This window comes from Sardina pilchardus, chromosome 2, assembly GCF_963854185.1.
Source record: "Sardina pilchardus chromosome 2, fSarPil1.1, whole genome shotgun sequence".
Taxonomy (NCBI): domain Eukaryota; kingdom Metazoa; phylum Chordata; class Actinopteri; order Clupeiformes; family Clupeidae; genus Sardina; species Sardina pilchardus.
Window position 1 is genome coordinate 41,504,627 of NC_084995.1, and position 27,505 is coordinate 41,532,131.

The window sequence follows — 27,505 nt, forward strand, 5'->3', positions numbered from 1 at the left end:
TGTAACAGAAGCCAACCTATGCCCAACATTCACTGTGTTCCAAGCACACACTCATCTGTGCGTAACTCTATAAGCCTTGAAGAAAACATCATTAACCCCCCAAGCATTCAGAGAGTTGTAGTAGAACACGTTATTAAGAACGAGTCAGCACACCCATACAGTAGCCCAATCAAAATGCGAACCTTCTCAGGTAGGCTTCCAAAGCCAAATGGGGAAGTAGATTACGAAGCTTGGAGAACTCAAGTTGAACTGCTTCTAAGTGACACCCATGTCACGGATTCACAAAAAAATAGAAAGATACTAGAGAGCTTGATTGGTCCAGCTGCTGACATGGTGAAACCACTTGGTGTTAATGCAAACCCTGTAGCTTATGTAAACCACCTTGAATCCGCTTTTGGAGTCGTAGCAGATGGAGAAGAGCTTTTTGCTGCATTTTTGAGCGCAAACCAGAATTCTGGAGAGAAGCCATCCGATTATTTATTCAGACTTCAGACCCTCCTCACTAAAGTTATCTCTAGAGGGGGAGCCCCACTTGCAGATTCAGAAAAGCACTTAATTAGACAGTTCTGCAGAGGATGCTGGGACCACTCATTGATTTTAGGCCTTCAATTAGAACAGAAGAAAAATAGCCCACCCTCATTTCCTGAATTGCTTCATCAGCTTAGAACAGAAGAAGACCGTCGTTCAGTTAAACTAGACAGGATGAAGAAACATCTAGGGAGCTCAAGAGCTTCAGCGCATGCCCATGCTGTTTATGGAATTGAAGTCCCAGTCGAAAACAAAGATGATGACACACAAAAACTCCGTGATGAAGTAGCTGAATTAAAGAAACAAATTGCAACCCTGTCCATCAAAAAAGAGCCACAGCCAAACAGAACTCAAATCGAAGCCAGCTGCATGGTCACAAATGCCTCCACACCTCGAAATTTCGCGCCTCGTCATCCTAAACCATGGTTCTGCTTTAAATGTGGTGAAGATGGTCACATTGTTGCCCACTGTGTCAGTGCCCCCAACCCCGTTCTTGTCCATCAAAAGAACACAGAGCTGAGACAAAAACGTGAAGCTTACAGGAATAAGCATACAGTCACCTCCATGCCTTTAAACTAGTAGCAGCTCCTGTTCCGGGACGTTCAGGAGCTAAGTACCAACATATGAGTCCCAAACCCATTAATGCTATAATGAATAGAACCCAGACAGGGAAAGACAGATACAGACAAAGATGCCAAAATAGCCAATCCCTTCCCCTTGGACTCGTAGGCCCACGCTGCACTGCATCTGTCTCCATTGAAGGAATTGAATGTGAGTCAATCCTTGACACTGGTTCCCAAGTAACAACTATTTCAGAAACATTCTACTTGGACAACTTATCGTTCCTCCCCGTCCAGCCCATTCAGACTCTATTCCAGATAGAAGGTGCCGGTGGCCAACATGTTCCTTATCAGGGTTATATACAAGCCCTCATCTCCTTCCCCAGCAGCATCACTGGCGTTGCTGAACAAGTCTCTTCATTAGTCCTCATTGTACCCAATTGCCATTTCAACACTCAGATCCCCCTATTGATTGGAACCAATGTCCTTGACCGATTATATGAAGGTGGCATAGAAAAACATGGAAAAGAATTCTTACAAAGACCCAATATCAGTAGTGACTGTGTCTTGTTGTTCCAGCATGTTGCCCTTAGTCATCAGGAAGAGATATCAGCCAATCATGTCAAGTTGCATGGACGCCATTCTGTCACCATTCCACCAGGAAGAAAAGTCTCTGTCTTTGGAAATGTCAGAGTGAAGAAACATTCCCCACGTTCCCTTTTTGTAGTCGAATCCCCTGAAAAAATGTCCTTACCTGGTGGAGTGTTTGTTGAAAATGCCTTGATAGAAACTCCTCTTAGATCTTCAAACAAGATTCCTGTCATTCTTAGAAATGTGACTGATCGCACTGTCACACTGCATCCAAGGCAGGTGATAGCTGAAATGATGATAGCTCAATATGTGATGCCATCCGAATCCTCAAAGATGACTTTGCCTGAAGTCCCTCAGTCTCAGAATAACATCAACTTTGACTTGGAAGATTCTCCCATTCCAGAAGAGTGGAAAAGACGAATCACACAGCAGCTGAACAGCATGCCGGAGGTGTTTGCTGTTGATGACTTGTCCCATGGCCGTACAACTGCAGTAAAGCATCGCATCCGACTTCAGGATGAAGCCCCTTTCAGAGAACGACCCAGACCAATTCATCCCTCTGACAGAGAAGCTGTCAAACAACACCTAAGAGAGCTGTTAGATTCTGGAATTATTCGTGAGTCAGAGTCCCCATTTGCATCCCCCATTGTGGTTGTCAAAAAGAAGAATGGTGCGATCAGACTCTGTATAGATTTCAGGAAGCTGAACATGAGAACGATTAAAGATGCCTATGCTCTCCCTAACATCGAAGACACCTTCTCTGCTCTTAGTGGAGCCAAATGGTTTTCGGTCATGGATCTGAAGTCCGGCTACTACCAAGTAGAAGTTGCAGAGGAGGATAAGCACAAGACCGCTTTTGTCTGCCCCCTGGGCTTTTATGAGTTTAATCGTATGCCGCAAGGTGTAACAAATGCACCAAGCACCTTTCAGAGGCTCATGGAGAAATGTGTCGGTGACCTACACCTCAGTGAGGTACTGGTATTTCTGGATGACCTGATTGTCTTCTCTGACACACTAGAAGAGCACGAGGCCAGACTAATGAAAGTGTTGAACCGCCTTAGAGAATATGGCCTAAAGTTGTCTCCTGAAAAGTGCCATTTTTTCCAGACATCTGTCAAATACCTTGGCCATGTTGTAGATGCTGATGGAGTCCACACAGATCCCAGTAAAGTTTCGGCTTTGAGAGAATGGCCTCAACCCACCAACAGAAAAGAGCTTAAATGCTTCCTAGGATTTGCCGGATATTATCGACGTTTTGTGGAAGGATACTCTAAAATAGCGAAGCCATTGAATGCTCTAACTGCTGGCTATGTTGCTCCAAGGAAAAGAGGGAAGATTTACAAGAAGGACAAAGCCAAAACTTCCATCAGTCCCACCTTACCCTTTGGAAATGAGTGGACTGAAGAGTGCGATGTTGCTTTTAGAACCCTCATAGATAAACTGACTTCAGCCCCTGTGCTTGCCTTCGCCAATCCCAACCTTCCTTATGTCCTGCATACTGATGCCAGCCGCGATGGTCTTGGTGCTGCGCTCTATCAGGAGCATGATGGGAAGATGAGAGTTGTGGCTTATGCCAGCAGAGGGTTATCTAGAAGTGAACAAAACTATCCTGCCCATAAACAAGAGTATCTCGCTTTGAAATGGGCCATCTGTGAGAAATTCCATGATTACCTCTATGGAACAGAATTCCAAGTTCTAACAGACAACAACCCCCTAACTTATGTGTTGACCACAGCAAAGCTTGATGCAGCAGGACATCGCTGGTTAGCCTCTCTGTCAACCTACAGATTCAACATCAAGTATAGGGCTGGGATCAACAATCAAGACGCCGATGGCTTGTCCAGAAGACCTCAGAGTCCATCAGAGGAAGATGAGGAGTTCAAGCAGGAGAAAGTGAGGATAGAAGAGCTGAAGCAAAGAATTTTAGATGGAGAAAGCAAAACTGTTTCCGGTGACATGCTATCTGCTGTATGTCAGCGCCACTCTGTGATCACTTCGGCTGACTATTCGCCGCCAGAACTCCCCATTTTTGCTGAATCCTTAGCTTTAGATGCTTCTGCCATTCCTGATGACTTCGTGTCCTCTGGACAAGGCACCCTCCCTGGAATGACTCACAAAGACTGGTATCAGTCTCAAAGACAGGATCCATCTATCAGGCGTGTGATCAGTTTCGTTCAAGGAAACAGAAAACCCACTTTTCAAGAGACATCCTCTGAACTGTCAGAAGTCAAGCTGCTCCTTAGAGAATGGAATAGACTAGAGCTTATAGATGGAGTACTGTTCAGGAAATGCCTCGATCGTGGAAATCAGATTTTTCAGTTGGTGCTGCCTAGTAGCCACAGAGAAAAAGCATTGCATGGCCTTCATGATGAAGTTGGCCATCTTGGTGCTGAGCGCGTCCTTCACCTTGTTCGTTCCCGATTTTATTGGCCGAAGATGTTCCAGTCTGTGGAACAGAAGTGTAGGACTTGTGAGAGATGTGTGCGGCGGAAAACAAACTCCCAGCATGCTGCTCCCATGGAGAATATACAGACCAGCTATCCCCTTGAACTGGTGTGTATGGATTACCTCTGCATCGAACCTGATAGTAAGGACACTAGAAACATCCTCGTCATCACGGATCATTTCACCAAGTTTGCTGTTGCCATCCCCACGAAAGACCAAAAGGCGAATACTGTTGCCAAAACACTGTGGGAACATTTCATTGTGCAGTATGGTTTTCCAAGTCGCCTTCTCAGTGACCAAGGGAGAGATTTTGAATCCCACACCATAAAGGAATTGTGCTCTCTGATCGGAACTGAAAAAATCAGAACCACACCATACCATCCACGTGGAAACCCTGTGGAGAGATTCAACAGGACCCTTCTCAGCATGCTTGGAACACTAGAAGACAGGGATAAATATCATTGGAGGGACTTTGTCAAACCGCTAGTCCATGCGTACAATTGTACGAAAAATGACACCACAGGCTACTCGCCATATGAATTACTGTTTGGCAGACAACCACGATTGCCCATTGATCTAGTTCTAGGCCTAACACCAGACCAAATTGGATTCAAGTCACATTCAGAGTACGTTAAACATCTTCGTCAACGCCTCCAAGACAGCTATGCACTTGCCTCTGAAAGCTCTAAAAAGATGGGAGAGAAAAATAAAACCAGGTTTGACAAAAAGATCAGAGCAGCAGAACTTGTTCCTGGAGATAGAGTCCTGGTGAAGAATGTGAACATAAGAGGAAAACATAAACTTGCAGACAGATGGGAAAAGGAAGTCCACACAGTAGTGAAGAGGATGGGAGACGGCCCAGTTTATGTTGTCAAGCAAGAACAGGGTGAAGGTCCACACCGTACTCTTCACAGAGACCTTCTTCTGCCCTGCGGTTTTTTACCTGTTGCAGAGAGAGACTCAGAACCTGAAACAACCTTACCTACAAGAAAGCTGAGACGCAGGGATGCAGTCCCACAGCAGACCAAGCACAACGATCTTGTTGACCCAGATACACTCAGCAGTGATGAAGATGAGGATCGCTATCTGCAAGTTCCACAGATCTCAACAAGGTTCCCCCAAATCATCCGAACAACCACACAGGCCACCCCGCCAGAATGTGCCATGGAGCTGTCGAATCGAATCGGGTTGAATCCAAGCCCATCAGAATCCTCCCAATCTCATAACCCACCAATCAGTGAAGAACCCCATACCCCTGAGTCTGTTCAGAATCAATTACTGGAAGATGAATCAATTGTGCGTGAGACAGAAATACTCACAGATGAGCCTCAGTTTGGACCAGTTGAAGGATGTTCGCCTGAAAACAACCCACTTGAATTTGAGAATGCACCGCCCACTGATGTGACTGCCCAGGCTGACCCGTCTGAGAGTGAACAGATCAGAAGATCTAGCAGAGAAAGACATCCCCCTCAGAGACTCTGTTATGGTGAACTAGGAAGGCCTTTAGTCCTAGCCATTGCTTCATTTTTCGAGAGTTTGGGTAGAAATGTTCCTGATACTTCTTCAGTGCCCTCCGCAGGCCGTGTGCAAACGCATGCAGAGACTGATGCGGTTTAGAAGGGGAGATTGTAACCCAATGAATGGACTTGCTCCGCCAGATCAGGCCATCTGTAAGTTTACACATGCAGAGACTGATGCGGTTTAGAAGGGGAGATTGTAACCCAATGAATTGACCCTTTCCATTATGATGCGCAAAATAAACCAGAGGCCGCACGAGAACATCTAAAAGTAAACAAGTGAAACCGTCAACCAGCGTATTTCAAGAAAAGCTCTACGTCTGGTGATACACAGCGAGAGAAGCTCGGATAAACTTGGATAAATTGATACGAACACTTCGAGACTTGGATATTTTGACGCAAACACGATAGCCTATTTGGACACTTCCACTCGACCTTTGAAACAATATGAAGATCATCTTCGACCACCACCATTAAAGAAGAAGGAAGAAAGAAGACTTTCCCCGTTACAAAGACTTTCCCCGTTACATTTGTAGCTACTGGAATCCTGGTGAGCGAACCAAACACTTAAGATAAGCTACCATAAACATTTAAAACCAGTCAGGACACCCGATCTGTAGATCGACTGTAAAGTTCGTTTGATGTATAACTTGTAGACAATTTAATTATTTAATGTGTTTGTTAAAAGAATTGTAAGCTCCGTTTTTTTGTTAGCCGTTGACTCAGGCTACATGGCGTCCACGGAAGCCATAGCAACCAAGCTAAACGTAAACAGATTTACTAGCCTACTCCTACGGCAATATGCCGCTGTTGTTATTCAAACTCAAATTAGTTATATGTAGTATATATGTTATTATTATGACAGAGATTGAAATTAATAAGAGTTCTGTACAATTTTGTGCAGACTGGTTTTTATTGTACCCGATCAAACCCCGTTGCTTCACCCTTGGAACCTTGGATTTCCCGTCTGGATTTTCCCCGTCGTCTTGGATTCGATTCATCATCATCATCTACATCAACTTGCCCTTCCTGTTGGACTGCCTGTCACATATCACCATCCCCTTACTACCCTTGTGATTGTGGTAGGATCTGGACATTACACCTTGCACAAGTTGGATTGAATCTTTCCCCCTTTTCATTTCTTTTGTTTATTATTTTTTGAGTGCACTCATATTCTATTTTGTTTGGTTTTCATTTAGTTTAAATGATAATCTATAATAAGATTTAGTATTAAATAGGATATAAATAGAATAAATATATAGAAACAAATAGAATAAATATAAAAGAGTATATGGATATATACAGATAATAAATAGAATATTATAACAGAATATATTAGCAAAATAGACACAACCTAATACTTTTAATATTGATATTGAGATAACTGTTGAACTGAATTGAATGACATTGAACTGTGAAAATAAATTATATATTTTTATTATAACCTTAACCACGAGTGTGTGTGTTGTCTTTTGGGGTGAGTACTAGAATTTGGTCTAGAGAAAACCTATACCAATCTTCACTGAACTTAGATATTAGATTAGACTGTCCCTGTATAAGTATAGGCCATTACCCTGTCGTACAGGTTACATTAGCATTAGCATAGGCTTTTTATGGACGCTGCTACAGTAGCTCCTGCTCTATTGACAGCAGAATGAGCTGTGGGTCTGTATAGTCACACACACACACACACACACACACACACACACACACACAGTACACAAACACATACGTACATACATACATACATACATACATACATACATACAGTGCATGCATACAAATATACATACAGTGCCTATAGAAAGTCATCATACCCCTTTGAAATAGTTACTTTTTTTTATCTTGCAGCCTGAAATAAATTTCAAATATATATTTTGTCCAGTTTTATTTACAAATGTCCAACATCAAAATAATGGACAGTTCTGAAAATTAATAAAAAATTAAAAACTAGAATAACAGGGTTTGAAAAGTCATCATACCCCTGATGTAATACTTTGTAGAGCTTTCATTACAGCCATCAATCTGTTTGGATATGTCTCTATTAGCTTTGCACAGCAAGCAATTGGGGAATATTTGCCCAATCTTCCTTGCCGAATTGTTCAAATTCAGTCAAATTATGTGGGGAACGGCAATGGACTGCTCTCAAGTCAATCTACAGATTTTCTGTAGGATTTAAGGCAGGGTTCTGACATGGCCACTCAAGGACATTCACCTTCCTATCCTTAAGCCACTGCTTTGTTCTTTTGGCAGTATGTTTAGGATCATTTTCGTGTTGGTAGGTGAATGAACTGACCATCTCCAGCTGTCTAGCAGAGGGACGCAGGTTTTCTTCAAGAATTTGGGTGTACTTGGCAGCATTCATGTACACCCATCATGACCAGTTGCCCAGTCCCCGCTGAAGTACAGTTACATTTGTAAATAAAACTGGAAAAAGATTTTTTCAGGCTGGATTTCAGGATTTTCAGGATTTCAGGCTGTAACACAAAAAAAGTAGCTACAGTATTTCAGAGGGGTATGATGACTTTCTATAGGCTCTGTACGTACATACATACATACATACATACACACACACACATGCACACACATACTGTACATACATGCATACATACATACATACATAGATACAGTACATGCCTAGCATATCGTTGAAACTAATTTTAGGATGATATTGAGTGTGTGTTTCGGTCTGTCTGTGTCAGATGTGCCTGAATCCCAGCAGCGCTTTAAACTTAAACTTCTGCGAGACAGAGTTCCAACTTGAGGACGAGAAGAAACAGGCCTGGATCTCTGCGGTCACCATGCATGGAGGTGTGTCTCCCCAGATGAATCAGAGAATGGACAAAATGTTTACATTTCTCCTATATGTATATACACTATATTGCCAGAAGTATTAGCTCACCTGTCTTGGCTCATGTATGAACTTCAGTCACATCCCATCCTTAATGCATAGGGTTTATTATGACCAAACTCCATCATCCATGTCTTTATGGACCTTGCTTTGTGCACTGGTGCACAGCCATGTTTGAACAGAAAGTTGGGAGCATAGAATTGTCCAAATGGATGACAGAGTTTGGTGTGGATGAACTTGACTGGCCTGCACAGAGTCCTGACCTGAACCCAACAGAACACGTTTGGGATGAATTAGAGCGGATACTGAGAGCCAGTCTCCTCGTCCAACATCAATGTGTGACCTCACAAATGCGCTTCTGAAAGAATGGTCAACAAATCCCATAAACACACTCCTTAACCTTGTGGAAAGTCTTCCCAGAAGAGTTGAAGCTGTTAAAGCTTCAAAGGATGGACCGACGTCATAAGAAATCCTATGGGATGTAACTGAAGTTCATATGTGAGTCAAGGCAGGTTAGCGAACACTTTTGGCAATAAAGTGTATTTTTGATTGTGCTGTGCACACAAAACAGTACATTTGTGTGAACACAGACACAGATACTGACCAACAAAAATAAGAATAAGGAACTGACAAAAGGCCTTCTCTCCTCAGATTTTGTGGTCTATGGAGATATCAGAGGTAACTTGTGGTTCAAGCAGTCAGCTAACACGGACTCCTGGGACAGTAGATCTGTAAGTGGCTCCACCCCCCACTATTGTTGGACTGTGAGGGTTATAACCAATGTCAGTGGAATGGATAGTCTATGAAAGTGTCAGAATATGATCAGTACTGACCATGGTCAGTATTTTGTCTCAGGATGGATAATGAAGTTATATGTGAAAAAGAGGAAGGTGGTGATGATGATGATGATGATGATGATGGTGTTGGTGGTGATTATTAATGACTGATTGCTTGACAGTCTCACAGTGACAGGATCAGTGTGCTGAGGCTGACTGACAAGACACTCATCTCTGCTTCCTATGACCGCACTGTGAAACTGTGGGACAGACAGACCAAAAAACAGGTCATGCTCACTCTCTCTGTCCTCCCAACACTTTGTTTTTACTTATTGCTTATATTCTGTATGTTCTCTGATACCATATTGCTTTTGTGTGTGTGTGTGTGTGTGTGTGTGTGTGTGCGTGCGTGTGTAGGTGGGCATGTTTGTGTGTGATGGTCCTGTCCATGCCCTGGAGGTGGCCCCTCAAGAGCCGAGAGAGATGGTGTGTGTGGACGGTCTGGGAAAACTTTACTTTCTGTCCTGGACAGAGTGATTATGAACATATCCTCTGTGCGCTCTAACCCGACTGTAACGAATTGAATATTCTTAATATAGTTAGAAAAATGAAAATGGAATGGGAAATGTTGCATGATTTTGTTAATATTATTCTTAATTACAAAATTACCTCAAAGAGATAAGCAATATATCTATGGTTTATGTAAAATTTAAGTAAAGTTTTGCCTGAGTGCCTTTTATTTGATCCAAAATAAACTGAAAATGTTTATGTTTACTGTCATCAATACGCCAGTGTTAAATTGTGTGTCGTACCACACTCTGTGCCTCCCAGTAAAATGAGACCTTCAGTAGAAGTCATCCAGAAAGATCTAGAGGTCTGCTACAGAAGCCTTCAACAGATAAAGTTCTCAGAATGTGATCCAGATATTTTGACTGTGGATAATGACCTATCAATCCTAGGACATGGTTCAGCTGGTGAGCCAGCAATATTATTTTGGCCCGACATCTATTGGCAAAGAAAAAAACTGGGCCGTGGCCAAAGTTTCTTGCCGACCCCTGTCCTAGAATATCTTACGGCGGGGGAAGCTGTGGAGCCTGTGGCTGCAGCGACTATACCACACTCGGGTCCAAATATCCACAGTGCGGGTTTGAATCCGACCCACAGTCACCTCCCAATCTCAACTCATCTCTCTCTCCCACTTGGTTCCATTTCACTTGTCAATATCCTGTCAGAATAATAAAGGCAAAAAGCCACTAAAATATACTTTAAAAAGAATTTGTTACACCCACAATAAAACAAAAGCCATCACTGTATATGTACAATTATTTGTCCATTCTTTGCTCAGATGTCCAGGAATGCTTTTCTTACTTTTAATTCATTGTTAATCTTTTAAAAATGACATTATAACAATACAGATTATGGAAGCCAGTTTAGTCAGTTTATTTCACTTCATTTCACCCCTCTTATTCACTTGTATGTATGAGGTGGCCGCTGAAAGTGTTGCGCCTATTCCCGTCTGTGTAGATAGCCCTGCCACTTTCCATCTGTATGTACACCGTGTCTGACACTTCCAAGTCGAGAGTGACAGAGTTAGATGTTGTGTCCTCTGTGTCTGTTCCGGGTATATTATCAGTAGCTGAGACCACCATTTCCGTATTCTTCATCAACTGTCCACCGGTTGGGTGGTTGTTGCCGATTGGGTTAAAAAGGACAAAGGTGAAAAAGTAGATCCCTTTCACCGGCACTGTGAAAATGCCTGTTAGAAAAAAACAACATTGTTTATTCTATTCAAAGTAGAAACATGAAATATCAAAATACAATTCAATTGCTTTAACATACTATCCTCAGCAGGTCTATCGTGTTTTTCTGAAAACATTCAACTGATTACCTGTGTTTGGATTGTAGGCATTTCCGACATTAGTAATGACATTTTCATATTTTAGTTTTTGATTTTCGTTGAAAGGTCCAAGAAATTCATGTGGTTTCTGAGTCTGTAGAGTGGCGGAGAATGCCACTGTTGAGAGCAACAAAAAATAGACCATTTACAACACAGTAAATACTATTAGTCATCACAATTCAAAGCAATTAGGGTACAGAACTATTTGGAATGATAACTAAATGTCGACCAGGGGAGGGAAGACAAAAAGGCTTGAAATGAGCAGGGATCATAGCAAGGTTTGGGGCAAGTAAACCCCACACTATCTGGCACTGTCAGCAGTATTGACAAAAAAGTTTTCCAAAAGTTATATTGAAATGGAAATCTAGAAGACGATAAAGCAACTTTGAAGGGCAATGTCAAACCAAAATTTGCTGTTTAGAGGAGATTTGTCAGAAAAGAAAAACAATTTTTGTTTGGTGGAAAGAAGGCAGAACTGAGAATTTCAGCTGGAAAAATTAAATATTTTCTCAGAGAGGTTAAAGAGATATTTTCTAGTTTTTCTCACCAGCAGTCTTCAGGTGCTGTTTAATGGCATCCAATTCCCTCTGTAAGGCTAAGACAAGACATTCCATTATTTCACACTGAAGTAAGCATTAATCTATAACCCGCTATCATGTGTTTGTCTTACCTTCAATTCGGCTCTTGAGCTCCACAACAGTTTCACTTTCTGTGGTTGTTTGTGTATCTGCCACATACACAAAAACCAAAAACACTATCAGCTTTAGAGAAATCATCCTCTTTGCAAACTCCTTTTTAAGTTGTGAAATAACGTTTGGTGTTTCTGTGCGCCCTATAAAGGCTATCTGCTGGCAAATATTAACCTCAATAAGGTCAATATTTACACAATAATATTGATTGCCCCCTCTCTGGCTGCCATTATGATACGTAGAGTCATTTTACTCCTATCCAATTAGGAGAGCTGATTTCAAAGGCTTTTCATATACCCAAAGTAATGAGAATACACACAGCACTTCTGACCATGAAGACCTCACTGACTGATCCATAGACCTCTGAAGTTCTCTGAAGTTGTGCCGTCAAAGGACAAAACTTTGTAGTGTAAAATTTCTGCATTTCCAATTTCTTCGGCCCCGAGAGAGTTTAATAGGTGCGATAATTGAAAATCCCTATGTTATTTTCCCATAGAAAAAAATCTCAAGATAGGCTACTGGATCTCCTTATTTGGGCAAAGATGTTAGCTTTTTTGTAGGCAAACTTCACACATCGGGACAACAGTAAGCAGATGGTTCAGTATTTCTCAGAAATCTAAAACGGCCATTAGGCCTAAATAAACTCTCCTAAAGGCTTATTAATGTTGGTTGGTGTCTTGCTTGATTAAAGAAGTAAGATACACATGACAAATTGTATGAGGACATAGGTGTAATACCTCATAATGCAATGATTTGTTTTACTGTTCATCGCCTGTACTGTTTCCTGAGTCCACTAGATGGCACTGTCCACAAGGTATTTCTCCACTCTGCTGCTGCTGAGTATTGGGATTCCTCCCATAAAAGTGCAGACACAAGACTACCCAGCCCTCAGCTGCCTTGCCTTTGCTGCCACCCATGGGGACAATGGCCTCCCTGGCAGAAATGGAAGAGACAGAGCTCCAGGACCCAAGGGAGAGAAAGGTGATCCTGTGTGTGTGTGTGTGTGTGTGTGTGTGTGTGTGTGTGTGTGTGTGTGTGTGTGTGTGTGTGTGTCTGTGTCTGTGTCTGTGTCTGTGTCTGTGTGTCTCTCTCTCTCTCTCTCTCTCTCTTTCTCTCTCTGTCTGTTTACTGTTAATTTTAAGTATTGTATTGTTGCTATTTGTATGTTGCTAAATACCATAACCAACTCTACTCTCTATGACCATACTTGAAAGTACCAAATGCTGGAGAAATTGATGCAGTTTGGTGACAGCTGTACAGTCAGAAATCCAAAGTCCAGATCTGAGATAACAGAGAGAGGTCATGAACATTTGTGTGGCAAATTATTAAAAAAAAAAAAAAAAAAAACATTAAACATTCCTTGATGCTTTTGCGAATCACAAAACACTCTACCTTTAATGTATGCTAACACTGTCCTTTACGGTCTTACAGCTTCAAACTTCCAGGTCTTAAGAAAAGTTGAACAGAAGTATTATAAATAAATACAGAAAGGAAGACAGAGGGGCAGTTTGTGGACTTTTCACCACCCTGAGCCTTCAACCAGCCAAACAGTGGTGGAAAGGAAGACTGCACCACTATTGATACTATTACTGAATTACCTTGAATAAAAATATCCTGAACTGGTTCACTGTGTAAGAAAGGACTCATCTTTGCCAATATGAGGTGATCCACAGAATGTGGGCAAAGCCTGGAGTATTTTACCAGTAAAAAAGTAAATGGATGTTTGGATAGGCATGGGGCACCAGCTAACAATTAATTTGGGGGGCGTTAGCTTTTAATTACAGGAATGTTCCCTGAAGGTTTTGGTTATCCCATGGTGCACCTTATTATGCTCAAGACTACAACAAAAGAGAGATTCGGGAGGTTGGATTTGTAACTAAAATGTGGATTTATTAACCAAATTACAAACAAACAAAGATCGAGATTGGGACAAGTCAGTCATCAGTAATGCAATGGATGTTGTATGTTTACAATGTGTCTGAGTGCTGTGTCCTGTGTTTGCATGTCCAAAGCTAACCCGAAGCAAGAATGCCCCCTCCCCCTCCCCATTTTCGCAGAGAGGATGTACAGGACTGCTATGCACATCTATTTGCACATCTAGGTACATCTATATTTATTTATTTATTTGGTGGCACATTTATGGTGCAGTGCATGTACTGTACTCTCATACAGACAATCTGACACTTCAAACGCAACACACCGTGTTACTGTTGTAAACCTTATCAAACAACAAAGTGGAGCACCACATTTCTATTAAGATATGAATTAAACAGACAAATCTGCGACCGGTTACTGAACACATCTGCAACATAGGGGGACAGTCAGGTTAACTCCAGAGGCAGTCAGCCATCCAGCCAGTTCACAGGCAACCGAATATGTGTAGACAACCGCATCTTTGCGGTAACTAACACCACCACACTTTTCTAAGAGATGTTTGTATGCTTTGAGTAGGCCACTGTCTCCTCATTGGAAAGTCTCTGCTTTAAGTAGACCTAGATGAAAAGGTTGTATGATGGATAGATAGATAGATAGATAACTTTATTGATCCCCAAGGAGAAATTCAAGGTATGGTAGGCTATGTCCCAATGGGAGTTACCGGTGTGGCCATTGCGCACAATGCCACCATGTCCAAAAAGCGCACGCGTTCACGAACCCACTAAACAATAAAACATATAAAATCCAGAATGTTATAACATATTCCTCCACCCATGTTGTCTATGCGATCACCTGCCCCTGTGGTCTAGTGTACGTAGGCAAAACCAGCCGACATTTGAGGAATAGGATAAGTGAACATAAAAGTACCATCAAGCGCAACGATAAAGACTACCCTGTCGCGTCGCAATACATTTTAACAACCTCAAACATAATGTTGATAGCCTAAAAGTGGACAGGATTTAACAAGTTAAAACACCTAAAAGGGGTGGTGTCAGAAACTCTTTTGTTACAACGAGAGGTCTTCTGGATATATACATGGCAAAGTTTAAAGAATGGACTAAATGAAGAGCTGTGTCTAAATATGTTGGATATGTGAATTTATTTGATTGATGTGAAAATGTATTTAACTAAATTTTTGTATTATTTCCATCATCCTATTGTCTTTTCATTGCAATGATTGAATTATTGTTTGGAACTCCCTATTGGGTGTTCCTTGATGGACGTCTCCACAAATGAAGCCTCCCCTCTGATGAAGGCCTAGTGCCGAAACGTCATTCTAGTCAAATGAAGTGATGATTCTAAAGCAGCAGTGTTGCGCTTTTTCCTGCCTCTTATTATATTGAACCTTTAAAAAGCTGCACCTGCAAAAAAAACTATCAAGTTGTACATGTCCTTTCTTGACTTTGGTATGGTCTAGCATTTCATACTGCTCTGACGTATCTTTTCAATAGCACCGTTAACACAAAGTCAACACAAACGTCGACTGAATTTGTGTCACTAAATTGGCCCAGATTGCATTCTGTGTTATCTATTCTAAATGATTTTACAGCTCTCTTATCTCACCCAGGACTTGACACGGCCTACTGTTCTGATAACCTCGCGTCTGTTAGATCAATAGCCTAATATCAGAGTAATAGTAGGCTAGCATAGGCCTACAAGAAATGCACTGGTACGAATGCAACAACGCGAATAGGAATTTTGGACAGAGCAGGCCTATACATTTACGACTATAGCTGTAATGGCCCTAATTATATCACTGAGTCACTCTCGTGTGAGGTGACGCACTACACAGTACACTGATTTGTTGGTCTTGCTCACCTGTAGGATAGGTTTTCCACGTTTTCTTGAGGAAGGAGGAGCTGCCATACATAAAGGGCATAGGGCGGGGTGTAAGAGGGAAAAAAAACTTGTCAACAGAGAGCGAAACGGTAGGAATAAGGAACTGCGATTTCGATCGAGACCACGCCATAAGTGACCTTCGTGTGTCGTTATTTTACGTGTCTGAAACTGGTAGAGTGCACACATTGCATTAGTGGACTACATATTTTATAAAGGCTACAAGGCAGGTGACATGGTAAGTCAAAACAACAAGATAGACAGCCGTGGAAGTAGTAACCTACTTCTTGAGTTTCTCGACTAGTCTCAGACTAGCGACATCAGTAACTGCCCATGAGTTTCCATGGTTTACAATCATCTTGACTTTTCTGTCCTTCGATCCGTAGGAATGGGGAAGCCGATATGAGACGCTGGACTTGGATTGCGAGGAGAGCACAAGGACGGTGAGAAAACTTTCAGTGTGGGAATGGGAGACACATTTAGCTTTACTGACGTTGCGCCTCTGGTGTCGGGTAGACCCAAATAGCCTTTGGCAAATAACTGCCTTAGACTGTTTGATTTGAGAAGGCAAATAAAAACCCTTAAATATTTTCTACTCTTTTCTCAGGAGAAAAGTGCATTTAGTGGAATGTTCAAAAGGGCATCAAAAATCTCAGAAAGCTCAGGACCTGCAGAGGTGGGAAGACCATTTTATGATGATACTTGCAACGTTGACACTTGACAGCATTTTGCAACAAATGAAATACCAGTGCCTTATGAATATACTTTTGAGTGAATTGTAACATGTTTTTTAATATGCAATGTAACTGATCATTTATTGCAGGAACAAAATGGCAATCTCTCAAAAAGCAATGATAATCTCTCTGACAACAGCAGCTTGAAGGTAGGTAGGCCTAGCTGAAAGTATATATATTTTTTCTCTTTTATTATTATTATCGGCTTTTACTGTTTGTTACACAATGTGGTTTCCAATGCGTGATAATTCTCCTTTTTGACAGGAGAAAGCCGGTGTGTTTGGTGGGATGTTTAAGAAAAGCTCTAAACCAGCACAGGTAAATTGCAACAGTTTAACACCATTCGTTTTATGGCAGCACGTTTTTGTATGATATCAGCCAACTGTATAGTTTTGTATGATATCATCAAACTGTATAAAGGTTGATTAGAAGGGTTGTTGAAAGCATTGTAGTTCGCTTGTCAGTCTTAAACAGAAAACTCCTTACTCTAGTCACTGATGGAGGTAACATTTGTTCCAGGACAGTTTGTCAAACAAGCTCTCGGCGAGTGATGACAGTCTCAGCGATAATAACAACAGCAAGGTAAGTCTTGGTCTCTATTTCAGCAGTGATACATTCTGAAATAAGCACTTTCATAGGTACATTAAAACAACCACTTGTGGTGTTTATTGTCAGGAGAAAGGAGGAATGTTGGGTGGGATGTTCCGGAAGTCTCCCAAACCCCCTGGAGGCGTTGACCAGGTTAGTGTTGTTGCGCTGTTGTTGTGTTTGTTTCTCCTTCCATCAGTTATAATGTGAGGATTAGCATGTTCTAACATTGCCATCTTTCACAGGCCTCCCTGGCTATTGACAAAGACCTTTCTGCCAGCAATGACTGTCTTTCTGAGAATAGCTCAAACAAAGTGAGTGTATCCTTGTCTAGTATTGCTTAGAGATTTTACTCTTTTCTCACTGTTTTTTTCTGTCAGTGTTTTAGACATGACTTCAAATATTTTCATTAAAGGAGGAGGGTTCTTTCAGTCCTTATCCATGACTTTGTCATTAACAAAATATTCTCATTAAAGGAGAAATCTGGCATATTGAGTGGGATGTTCAAAAAGCCAAATCACAAGCGCACAGCATCACAGGTGAGAAAGCTGAGGCTTAACTGATCTTATTCTGAATGATATCCCTTTCCTTCATTTGTTATCAAAGGCTTTGTTCATGATATATTTCTGCTTTATATTTTTTAACTCTGTTCTTTAATGAGCAAAGTGAACATGGAGGGTACATTTGGCCGAAAGTGTTTTTATTTGAGTGATTACGTTAATTACTGCTGACCTGGAGGTTGGGAGCCTCTGGTTTTGTTGTAGCTCATGGTAACATTTGTATCGATCCTAACATGTTTTTTTGTCTATTACAGGATAACCTGTGTGATCAGAGTGATGTATCCGCCAGCAATGACAGTCTCTCAGAGAGTAGCTCAAACAAAGTAAGTTTAAGTGTCCTTGCTTATTGTGGTCCTTGACTTTTCCTCTGTCAGTTTTTTTTCTTTCAGTCTTTATATGACTTTGTCATTAACAAAAACATTCTCATTAAAGGAGAAATCTGGCATATTGAGTGGGATGTTCAAAAGGCCAAATGTCAAGCGCACAGCATCTCAGGTGAGATAACTGAGAGTTAAGTGATCTGAACGATTTTCCCTCGATATTTGTAAACATAGGCTTTTGTGTACTTTGGCATACTTTGTTAATGAAATTACCAAGTTAAAAATATAATGCAGAATATATCATGAACAAAGTGAACATGGAAGGTACATTTGGCTTAAAGTGTTTTTATTTCCGAGATTATGTTAATTACTGCTGTGCTGACCTCAAAGTTGGAAGCCTCTGGTTTGTTGCAGCTCATGGTCACATTTGTATTGATCCTAACATGTTTTATGTCTGTTACAGGATAACCTGTGTGATCAGAGTGATGTATCCGCCAGCAGTGACAGTCTCTCAGAGAGTAGCTCAAACAAAGTAAGTATAAGTATCCTTGCCTATTGTGTTCCTTGACTTTTCCTCTGTCAGTTTTTTTTCTTTCAGTCTTTATATATGACTTTGTCATTAATAAAAACATTCTCATTAAAGGAGAAATCTGGCATATTGAGTGGGATGTTCAAAAGGCCAAATTTCAAGCGCACAGCATCACAGGTGAGATAACTGAGAGTTAAGTGATCTGAACGATTTTCCCTCGTTATTGGTAAACATACTGTAGGCTTTTGTGTACTTTGGCATACTTTACTGAAATTACCAAGTTAAAAATATAATGCAGAATATATCATGAACAAAGTGAACATGGAAGGTACATTTGGCTTAAAGTGTTTTTATTTCCGAGATTATGTTAATTATTGCTGACCTCAAAGTTGGAAGCCTCTGGTTTGTTGCAGCTCATGGTCACATTTGTATTGATCCTAACATGTTTTATGTCTGTTACAGGATAACCTGTGTGATCAGAGTGATATATCCGCCAGCAATGACAGTCTCTCAGAGAGTAGCTCAAACAAAGTAAGTTTATGTATCCTTGCCTATTGCTTGGTGTTCCTTGACTTTTCCTCTTTGTCAGTTTTTTTGTCAGTTTTTTTTTTCTTTCAGTCTTTATACATAACTCTGTCATTGATGAAAATATTCTCATTAAAGGAGAAACCTGGCATGTTGAGTGGCATGTTCAAAAGGTCTCCAAAACCAAATCATAAGCGCACAGCATCACAGGTGAGAAAACCAAGGTTTAACTGATCTTAGTTCCGAACACATTTTCTCTCTGATTTTAAACAGGCCCTTGTATACTTTGTTCATGATATGTTTCTGCATTGTATTTTTTGAACTTATTTCATGAGCAAAGTGAACATGAAGGATACATTTGTCAAAAGTGTGTTTTTATTACTTACATTAATTACTGCTGACTCCAAGGTTGGAAGACTCTGGTTTTAGTGTAGGTTATAGTGGCATATTAGAACTGTCCCGTTTCATCCTATATCTTTTTTTATATATGCCAGGATAACCTGTCTGAAAAGAGTGATATATCTGCTAGCAGTGACAGTCTCTCAGAAAACAGCAACCCCAAGGTATGGTCAGTCGATCAAAAACCATGACATACTCTAAATGTGGTTAAATTATCTGTGATATAATGCCTGTGATTTGAAATGATGTAGATATCACTTTCTCTCTCTCTCTCTCTTTCTCTCTATATGTGGACGTCTCTATTTCTGACACAGACTGGGATGATGGGAAAGATTCTGAGGAATCCATTTCACTCCACTGCTCAGGTAACCCAACAGGGACGAGACAGTTCCTGTTTAGCATCGCTCTGTAAAGCCTTTTCCGTCTTTCGATTTTGGGTTTTCCATGAAATGAACGGTTTGGATTACATGGATTTGGTTATTTTGGGATGGTTTTGACAGGATAAGGAGAAGACAGAAAAATCTTCAGATGTAAAGGCTTCACGGTCAAAACAGGTGGGTCTTTTGTATTTTTCTGTGTCTTCTCTGCTTATGTCAACTAGTGCTCCTGTGTAAATGGCTCATACAAATGAATTTATCTGTGCTTGTTTCTGTACTGAAGGAGAAGGATTCAGATTCCGAGACAGAAGAGATGGCTGACAGTGACGGACACTCCGGTCACAAGCAGGTTAGTGAATTTGTGTGGTGTTGGAAATGCGGTGGTTGTCTCTGTTGTGTTTTGATCGAACTTGCTCGGTCTCTTTTAGAATGCACTGGTCGGAGCCATGTCAAAACTGAATCCATTCCGTCATGCCAACAAAGTAAGGTCTTAGTACAAATTCACAATAGTATCACACATTCAACATCATTCAGTTCATTAATTACTTTTTACTTGTATTACTTTCATTACTTAGATTGATTATGTTCATCATGGACCTTAATAACACAAATAATATTCTATTGAAGGATAAAGAGTCAGAAAAGGATGATGAAGATGAGTCCTCTGGCAGTGAAAACCATTCCCATCGCAAACAGGTGTGACAATGTTTGTTTAGATATAGACAGCCTTTTCATGTATGGTCTCTGCTATACATGTTAAAATGCATGTGTGTGTGTGTGTGTGTGTGTGTGTGTGTGTGTGTGTGTGTGTGTGTGTGTGTGTGTGTGTGTGTGTGTGTGTGTGTGTGTGTGTGTGTGTGTATGTGGTTACATATTTTTCTGTAATCCGTCTGCAATTTTCTTCCAAATCAGAATGTTATGGTTGGAGCCCTAACGAAATTGAACCCATTTCGCTCCGCTCCCAAAGTAATAAGTACTTTTGGTTATCATGTGGTGATGGGCGATGGGTGATTGTTGTAGACAAGAGATAGTGGTGGAGAGGGTAATGGTGGGGGAATTTTGGGATACAGGCAGAAGTAGTGAGGGGTGGTGAAGGTGTTTGTGGCTTGTTATCTGTTTGATTGTATGGGATAGGCGTAAGTCTACTATGCTGGAGTGGGAATGATTTTATTATAATGATAGAATAAATCTCACTCATTATCTGTAGAAACTCAACTCCGAGATGGAATCTGACGAGGAGCTAGAGCGAGACAAGGACGAGATGAAAACGGTATGTCCTTCATGTACACTGCACACAGTCTCTCTTTCATTGCTCTAACTATCATATCATTTGAGAGAGAGAGAGAGAGAGAGAGAGAGAGAAGCTGAGCAGAGAATATTGTGTATAATTATGGGATGTGTCTCTGTCAAATTGATGCACAGCAGAACCAAGGAGAGGAGAAAGAGAGAACAGCCCGCACGACTCTGGTCCCTCCCCGTCCCAGTGACAAGGTACAGTAGCGCTTTACTTCCTTGCTGTTTGGGTGAGGACGAGCCTCGGCTCAGGCAGCAGCAGCTGAGCGGGGAATAGGTGTGGCCCAGGTGTGGCCCAGATGTGGCCCTGATCTGACGCCTGATCCGGTACCTTCGGTCAGCTGTAATCCGGGTCCCTGTCTGGACCTGCTTCACTGAGGTTGTGTTTGTTTTTCTGTTTTGTCCCGTTCTGTCCAGGAGCGGAGCAGCGCAGCCTCCAACAGCCAGCTGGGGAAAACCACAGCAAAGGAGAGAGAGGTAGATATCAGCTTGTCTAATGTGCTCACAACAGTTAGGGTTTTGTGTGTGTTTGTGTGCGTGTGTTTAACACATTTGCTTACCCAAACGGAGAACTGTATGTAACCATGCGTTGTCCTTGTCAGGTCAGTGGTAATATGACTCAGAGAGAGAACAAGAGCATGGCTAGACCTCCCCTGGTTCCACCCAAACCTAAGGAGAAGGTGAGTCTAAAATAGCCTGGGTTACAGAGCACATGGGACTCTTTTTTTTTTTCCTAACTAGGCCCTTGTTTTCTTTTTTGGATTGTCTGTTGTCCTTGATGTGGTTTTGATCTATTCATTCCAGGAGCTGACGGCAAGAATGAAAGGGAATGAACTCAAGGAGACACAGTCTAAAGAACAACAGGTATACACAAACTTGCCTAACAGGGTTACATGAAATCAGATATCCAGGAAAAAGACCCTGTGGGTCTAGCCCCACCAACAGATTAGTCTTCAAAAAGTAACCCTAGACATCCTAGCTTTCAGTTGGAAGAATTTGCCACAAGGTCATTGCTTTCAGACTCCTATCCCCAGGGCCCTTTATTCAAATTGTATTGTATGTAGTTATCATTACATAAATAAATGGTCCAAATGATGATTCTATATTATTGTATATTATTAATGATCATGGCCTGATTTATTCTGTTAGGGTGATGGTGAGAGTGGGGAGCCCACACATGGTGGGGAGGAGGCCATTCAGGTAAGACTAATTTTCTGAGGTGGTACTGAGCATGTGGAGTGCCCTTTAACACTGTAAGATTGACACTGCACTGGTTGGTGAACTCTATAATCAGGCGAGTTTCTTCTAGTGTGTGTGATTTGAGGACACTTGAGTTTCGGGGACCAGTTTTGCGTGGGTCCATTCACTAGTGTCCCGCTCTTGCCACTAGTGAACGGCATGGTGATTTGAATCAACCTGACCACAACTCGAACTGCGACTATTAAAGGATAAGGACAAAAGGATACTCGACCCGTGATCGACCTGCTTATTTACAAAATGTGTGCTTTTGGTTAATGTAGCCTAACATGCAGTGTATACTTATTGGGCTGTACTGTGAAACCTTTCCACAAACAGGAACAGAGAGCCCTCCTCAATCACATCAGCCTACCCATGACATCTCTAATCGCACAAAAAAATGCCGCACAAACACAACGCAGTGTTTAACTTTAACTTTTACAACACTGGCGAAAAAAGTCTAACGTAGGCTACAAGTGGTCAGGGATCATAAAATACTATTAGGCTACAATAAAACGTGGTGAAGTGCCAGTATTATTTTACTGAACTACTTGTCATTAGGTCTTGTGTCAACATTGCACCTAACACAAGTTGTGCTGTTTCAGTGGTGAGTGTGCGCATAAAGCAATCAAATGCTTGAGGTCTAGGAATTGCACTTGAGTATATTTTGTTTGGCTGGGAAGGCTTACCAGTTTCACATTTGTGACAGTTGTGCCTGTTTTGTGGCTGTCCATACAAATGGCTTTGCAAGAAGTGCACAGAACATAACCAGCACTGCTGTCATCTCTTCAAATAATTCCCATGCTTCGCTTTTCTCGAAGGAGTGTCTTTCTTATTTTAAAATCTCCTGTCTCTAAAAGCAGCATTTCTCCACCTCCATCCTCCTATCATACAGGTAGCCTATGTGGCAAGTTCCTGCTACATTGATAGTTACATATTGATGTCAGCCTTCTCATGATATTTTAGTATTTTATTTTTTTTTACTGTCCTGCCCACAGATGACCCAAATATCATTAGGAATATGTCTTTCTGACTCATAACCGCGGGTGATCAACCCGCGCAATACTGCCAGGGACAAAAGCAAAGCATGATTTTGATCACTATTGTATTGCTTTCTTCTTCATATTCTCTGTCTTTCAATGTGTCACCTTAAACTGATGAGACTTTGGCCCTCAATGTGTAATCTTGTGCCTAACATTTACTGGTAACATTTTGTTTTTCAGCCTACCACAAAGAAGGCAAAGAAGCCTAAGAATCCGTTCCTCTCACAGGTAGCTGCCACAGTAAGGGTCATTAGTAGGGCTCTGAAAACCTTATATCAGCAATATCATAACGTTGTTCTATCATATATTGGTTATCTTTAATACGCCTCTCATTGCTTATTAGAACAAAGCCTCAGCGCTGAAGACTGGGCAGGGAGAGGCGTCTGGTAGTGATCATCTGGAGGTACCTTATTTTGTCCATTTTGCTTTTCGTGTGTCTTTTCACAAAAAAGCAAGATGGTTGGAGAGTTGTACTTATACTGTATAAACCTGTTACACAATCAACCTTAAAAATGCCTGAAAGTGTGTACATATTTTTTAGATTCATTTGTCCAATACTATACTGTATTTTTATTGGCAAAATGTCCACAGGATGAAAGTGATGATGGGCTTGAAGATAGGAAGGAACTCTGCACAGAAGAAAAGAAAGCAGAAGAAGAAGTGTCATCTACAAAAGTATGATGTCCTCAAGTGATCTGCCTCTCAAATTCACTGCATGTCTTTCAGTATTTCTGCAATTCCTGTCTTTCTTTCTGTCTAGATGGCATCTGACAATCATATATCATGCGAGACTACTGCTCTTAAAGTAATTTTATTACTTTTTCAGCCAAAGAAGAAGAAGAAAAAAGTCAAAAATCCATTCATGGCTCATGTTGCTGAAAAGGTATGGACATACTTTTTAAGTGGATTGCCACTGGCTATCGTCCATTTATTGCCTTAGATATTGGTCATGTTTAAAGCAGCAGTTTTTTGTGTACAACTTCCATGCTAACTAGCTAAAAACTTACAACCAACCAACCAAGGAGTGTTTATCTATCACAGTGAAATATGAAAAGTGATTTTGAGGACCTCACAAAAAATTACACAAACATGTCATGTAACAGAGAAAGACAAGCATTGTTTGTTTGCTCATTCCTCAAGCAGCAGGGTAAAAAGAAGAAAGAGGCAGAGGAGCGAGCCCAAGGGGATAACTCTGCTGAGGTATGTCTGGTATTGTTGCTCTCCTGCTGTCCCTCACTACAGCTTCACAAAATGACCAGTCACCATGGCTGGGTGAATATGAATCTGGGTTCGATATGAACAATTTACCGACAGCTTACTTTCCCTTTTTGTCGGGTTTGACATTTGAGCAGCAAATGTTCCAAACAAAAAACCCAAGCCCAAGCTACTTTGCATTGTATGTGTGCTTCAGTTATCTGATTGTGCTGAGATGTGCTCCAACCTGTTCTGTTACTTCCTCCCTTCACTTCTGCAAACATCCCAGGTGTACCACACAGGCTGCCCTACATTTCCAAATAGCCAGCATAATGCCACCTAAATACTTCACATCTCTGAATGTGATCTAAATACTTCATCTTCTTATGAAATGGTCAAATTAAACCATGTCTGTTAATGAAGCCCATATTTCTATGTTGGACTCCAGGAAGCTGCTTGTGGTTTTGAAGATACTGCTGGTAGCTCTTTGTTAAATATATATTAAATCTTACTAATGGCACATTTCTCTGTTTTTTTTTCTCAATGTCTCAATTGTGCCTCACAAAAAAGGGCCAAAATAAGTCGCTGTTCGATCAGCTGGATGAGTACCGTTTTGATAAGGATGAGGAAGAAGACAAGGTTTGTGATGACACCATCTTCAGTATACAGAATAGAGGTGTACAGAATAAATTTTCTTAAATGACAATCTTCATATGTTCTACTATGATCTTCATAGGATCTGGATGGCTTGATGGAGTGGTGGAATACAGTAGAACGTAAGTGCACCATAGACCCTTAACGTCCATGTCTACCTAGCAGTTTTTCTGAAAGACACAAACGTGATTTCTCTGTTTTTCTTTCTCTAGAATGGGAAGACATGCCACAGAATGATGACATGACAGAGAAAGAAGAGGCAAAGTATGTCATTCCTCAGATGAGGATTTTTTCTTTACCACCTACTCATCCTTTATCCTCTCTTTGGTGGTTAAACCTTTGCTTACCCCGTTCCCATGTTTGTCTCCTCTCCCAGAGCCTTTGCTGTGACTGCTGAGAAAGTACAGAAAGGTATCCGCGTCTTCAACAAGCTGTTCACCGAGCGGGCCGAGGGACTGTGGCAGCACGTCATCGACCTGAACGCCATCGCGGATGGCCTCGACCGCTTCAACAAGAGGACCAAGATCGCCCAGATTACCGGAGGCTCCACCAGCGCCGTTGGAGGCGTTGCTACCATCACCGGGTTGGCCTTGGCTCCGTTCACCTTTGGAACATCGCTGATTGTGACCGCCGTGGGCCTGGGCGTGGCGACAGCAGGTGGACTCACCTCTGCCTCCGCCGGCATCTCTAACCAGGTGAACAACTCGCTTGACCGCAAGAAGGTAGAGCGCATCGTGGAGGACTACCAGGAAAAGATGGGCGACCTCAACAAGTGCATGAAGTTCATCAAGCAAGGGATCGAGAACCTGCGCAGGTTCGACCTTATCAAGTTGAAGAAGCAGGCCTACAACCAGGACTTCCCGGCCCTCAACAACATCTACGAGGATGGGGCCATGGCCGGCAAGGCCATTCTCATCAATGCCAACGAGATCATGCGTGTGGTGCAGATTGCCAACGTGGCCGGGAGCACTGCGGCGCGAGCCGTGCAGATCGCCAGCATGGCCACGGGCGTCCTAACGGGACTCTTTGTGGGCATGGACATCTATTTCGTGGCCAAAGACTCCCGCGAGCTCAAGAAAGGTGCCAAGTCGGAGTTCGCCGGCAAGATCAGGGAGGTGGCGGAACAGCTGCATGCCGGGCTGGTGGAGCTCAACGGTATCCGCGAGGAGCTGCAGTCCACCAGCTCCTCAGAGGGCAAAGCCGAGAACATTCAGCCAGAGAACATGGACGATATTGATGACATTGATGAAATCAAACGCAAAATTAAGAGTGTTCCTCCCGAGAGGAGGGACGATACCGATGACATTGATGAAATCAAGCGCAAACTAAAGATGAACCCACCCCCGAGTGCTGACGATGTTGATGACATTGACGAAATCAAGCGCCAGCTCAAAAATAACCCACCTCCAAGTACGGACGATTCTGACGACATTGACGAAATCAAGCGCAAGGCTAAGAATTGAGCTTCCCAGCTCCCTTACACCAAACACTAAACATACTCAAGTAACTAAATCATGCCTTAAACTGAAAAAAAAACAAAACAGGCAAGGCCAAACCACATTCTCAGTGAGTCCTTCCAGTTGCCTCCCTTATCACCATGGTCCACATTATTTATTTGTGTCACTCCATATTACACGGCAACATGCGGCCTCGCCCTCTAAGCTCTCTAAGCCCTTTCTGGTTCTACCACTTTGCCTCTGTATGCACTATCAGACTTGAACGGGCTATGCAAAAGCTGTTGTTGCTGCTCTGTAGGTATTTAGCTAGCCAAACAGCCAGCTGTTAAGCAAGTGTAAAAATGCATATCTGCTGCACTATACTGTAGATGGATCATGAGAAAAGTAACAAACGCCTGTGTAAAGCCTCAGGACATGCTTTGATTTCAATGTGTGTATGTCTATTTTAGCTTCGGTTTTTAAACAGTTATTCAACCACTACCTCTCCGTTTCAAGAATTTATGTACAAATTTTAAAGACTTAACTGTCGACCACTGGCACAAAACTAATATATCGATTTATTATTCTATCTAGTTTTTATTTTAAGTTTATGTGGGTGCAGGTAGGTCTATCTACTGTAAGTTGCTGTAATGTAAGAATTAAACTGGAAAACAGGGTTATTTAAATGGTGACTCTTGGGTTTTACATCTCTGTCAGAACTCTTGTTTTAGATTTCTGTTAATATATTAACATAATTTTATTATAAGTTTTTGTGATTTCATTCTTTTAAATTGATGTTTGTTATTATTGAATAAAGTATCTTTGAATTTAACATTTGTCAATGTTTATCAGATGTGTGAGGAAGGTGAATGTGATCATCTTGGCCTATTGAATTATCGAATTTCAAAACTTGAATGCAGGAAGGTAAAAAAGCTCAACTGAAACGGGTAGCCTGCCGGTGTTAGGTAGCCTACAGTTCTACCTTAGGCCTA

General features: G+C 41.6%; 3 protein-coding genes and 2 long non-coding RNA genes across 10 annotated transcripts in view; 3 read left to right on the top strand and 2 right to left on the bottom strand.

The window, feature by feature from the left end:
• LOC134075111 (telomerase protein component 1-like) overlaps positions 1–10,048 on the top strand; it is a 40,704-nt gene extending 30,656 nt beyond the window's left edge. Inside the window, exons 52-55 of the mRNA XM_062530589.1 lie at positions 8,344–8,452; positions 9,144–9,223; positions 9,451–9,555; positions 9,686–10,048. Coding sequence (XP_062386573.1) covers positions 8,344–8,452; positions 9,144–9,223; positions 9,451–9,555; positions 9,686–9,805 — 414 coding nt within the window. The 3' untranslated portion in view covers positions 9,806–10,048. The remainder of the gene's footprint in view (positions 1–8,343; positions 8,453–9,143; positions 9,224–9,450; positions 9,556–9,685) is intronic.
• A 636-nt stretch (positions 10,049–10,684) lies between these two features.
• On the bottom strand, positions 10,685–11,994 carry LOC134075113 (complement C1q-like protein 2). The gene is made up of 4 exons (XM_062530597.1): positions 11,836–11,994; positions 11,713–11,760; positions 11,157–11,282; positions 10,685–11,024 (listed from the first exon to the last, which is right to left on the bottom strand). Exons 1-4 carry the CDS (start codon positions 11,939–11,941, stop codon positions 10,732–10,734), a joined length of 573 nt encoding a protein of 190 aa, XP_062386581.1. The 5' UTR covers positions 11,942–11,994; the 3' UTR covers positions 10,685–10,731.
• Positions 11,995–12,193: 199 nt separating this feature from the next.
• On the top strand, positions 12,194–13,576 carry LOC134075114 (uncharacterized). Its single transcript, XR_009938022.1, has 3 exons — positions 12,194–12,258; positions 12,351–12,835; positions 13,286–13,576. It is a non-coding gene; the product is annotated as an uncharacterized LOC134075114 (long non-coding RNA).
• On the bottom strand, positions 12,996–16,038 carry LOC134075115 (uncharacterized). The gene is made up of 3 exons (XR_009938023.1): positions 15,910–16,038; positions 15,608–15,648; positions 12,996–13,135 (listed from the first exon to the last, which is right to left on the bottom strand). It is a non-coding gene; the product is annotated as an uncharacterized LOC134075115 (long non-coding RNA).
• Positions 15,703–27,345, top strand: apol1 (apolipoprotein L, 1). 6 transcript variants are annotated; one of them, XM_062530591.1, is made up of 37 exons: positions 15,703–15,863; positions 16,012–16,068; positions 16,233–16,301; positions 16,449–16,508; positions 16,624–16,677; positions 16,879–16,941; positions 17,035–17,100; positions 17,193–17,261; positions 17,424–17,486; positions 17,762–17,830; positions 17,940–18,002; positions 18,291–18,359; positions 18,471–18,533; positions 18,819–18,887; positions 19,020–19,091; positions 19,376–19,444; positions 19,595–19,645; positions 19,781–19,834; positions 19,941–20,006; positions 20,086–20,139; positions 20,285–20,353; positions 20,570–20,623; positions 20,865–20,927; positions 21,080–21,148; positions 21,368–21,427; positions 21,553–21,630; positions 21,755–21,814; positions 22,100–22,150; positions 23,410–23,457; positions 23,573–23,632; positions 23,821–23,904; positions 24,056–24,112; positions 24,370–24,429; positions 24,994–25,062; positions 25,160–25,199; positions 25,290–25,341; positions 25,454–27,345. In XM_062530591.1, exons 1-37 carry the CDS (start codon positions 15,861–15,863, stop codon positions 26,538–26,540), a joined length of 3,264 nt encoding a protein of 1,087 aa, XP_062386575.1. In that variant the 5' UTR covers positions 15,703–15,860; the 3' UTR covers positions 26,541–27,345. The 6 variants fall into 6 exon arrangements, with proteins under 6 accessions (XP_062386575.1, XP_062386576.1, XP_062386577.1 ...); XM_062530592.1 differs by having other exon boundaries at positions 24,373–24,429; XM_062530593.1 differs by having other exon boundaries at positions 21,083–21,148.
• Positions 27,346–27,505: the final 160 nt, after the last annotated feature.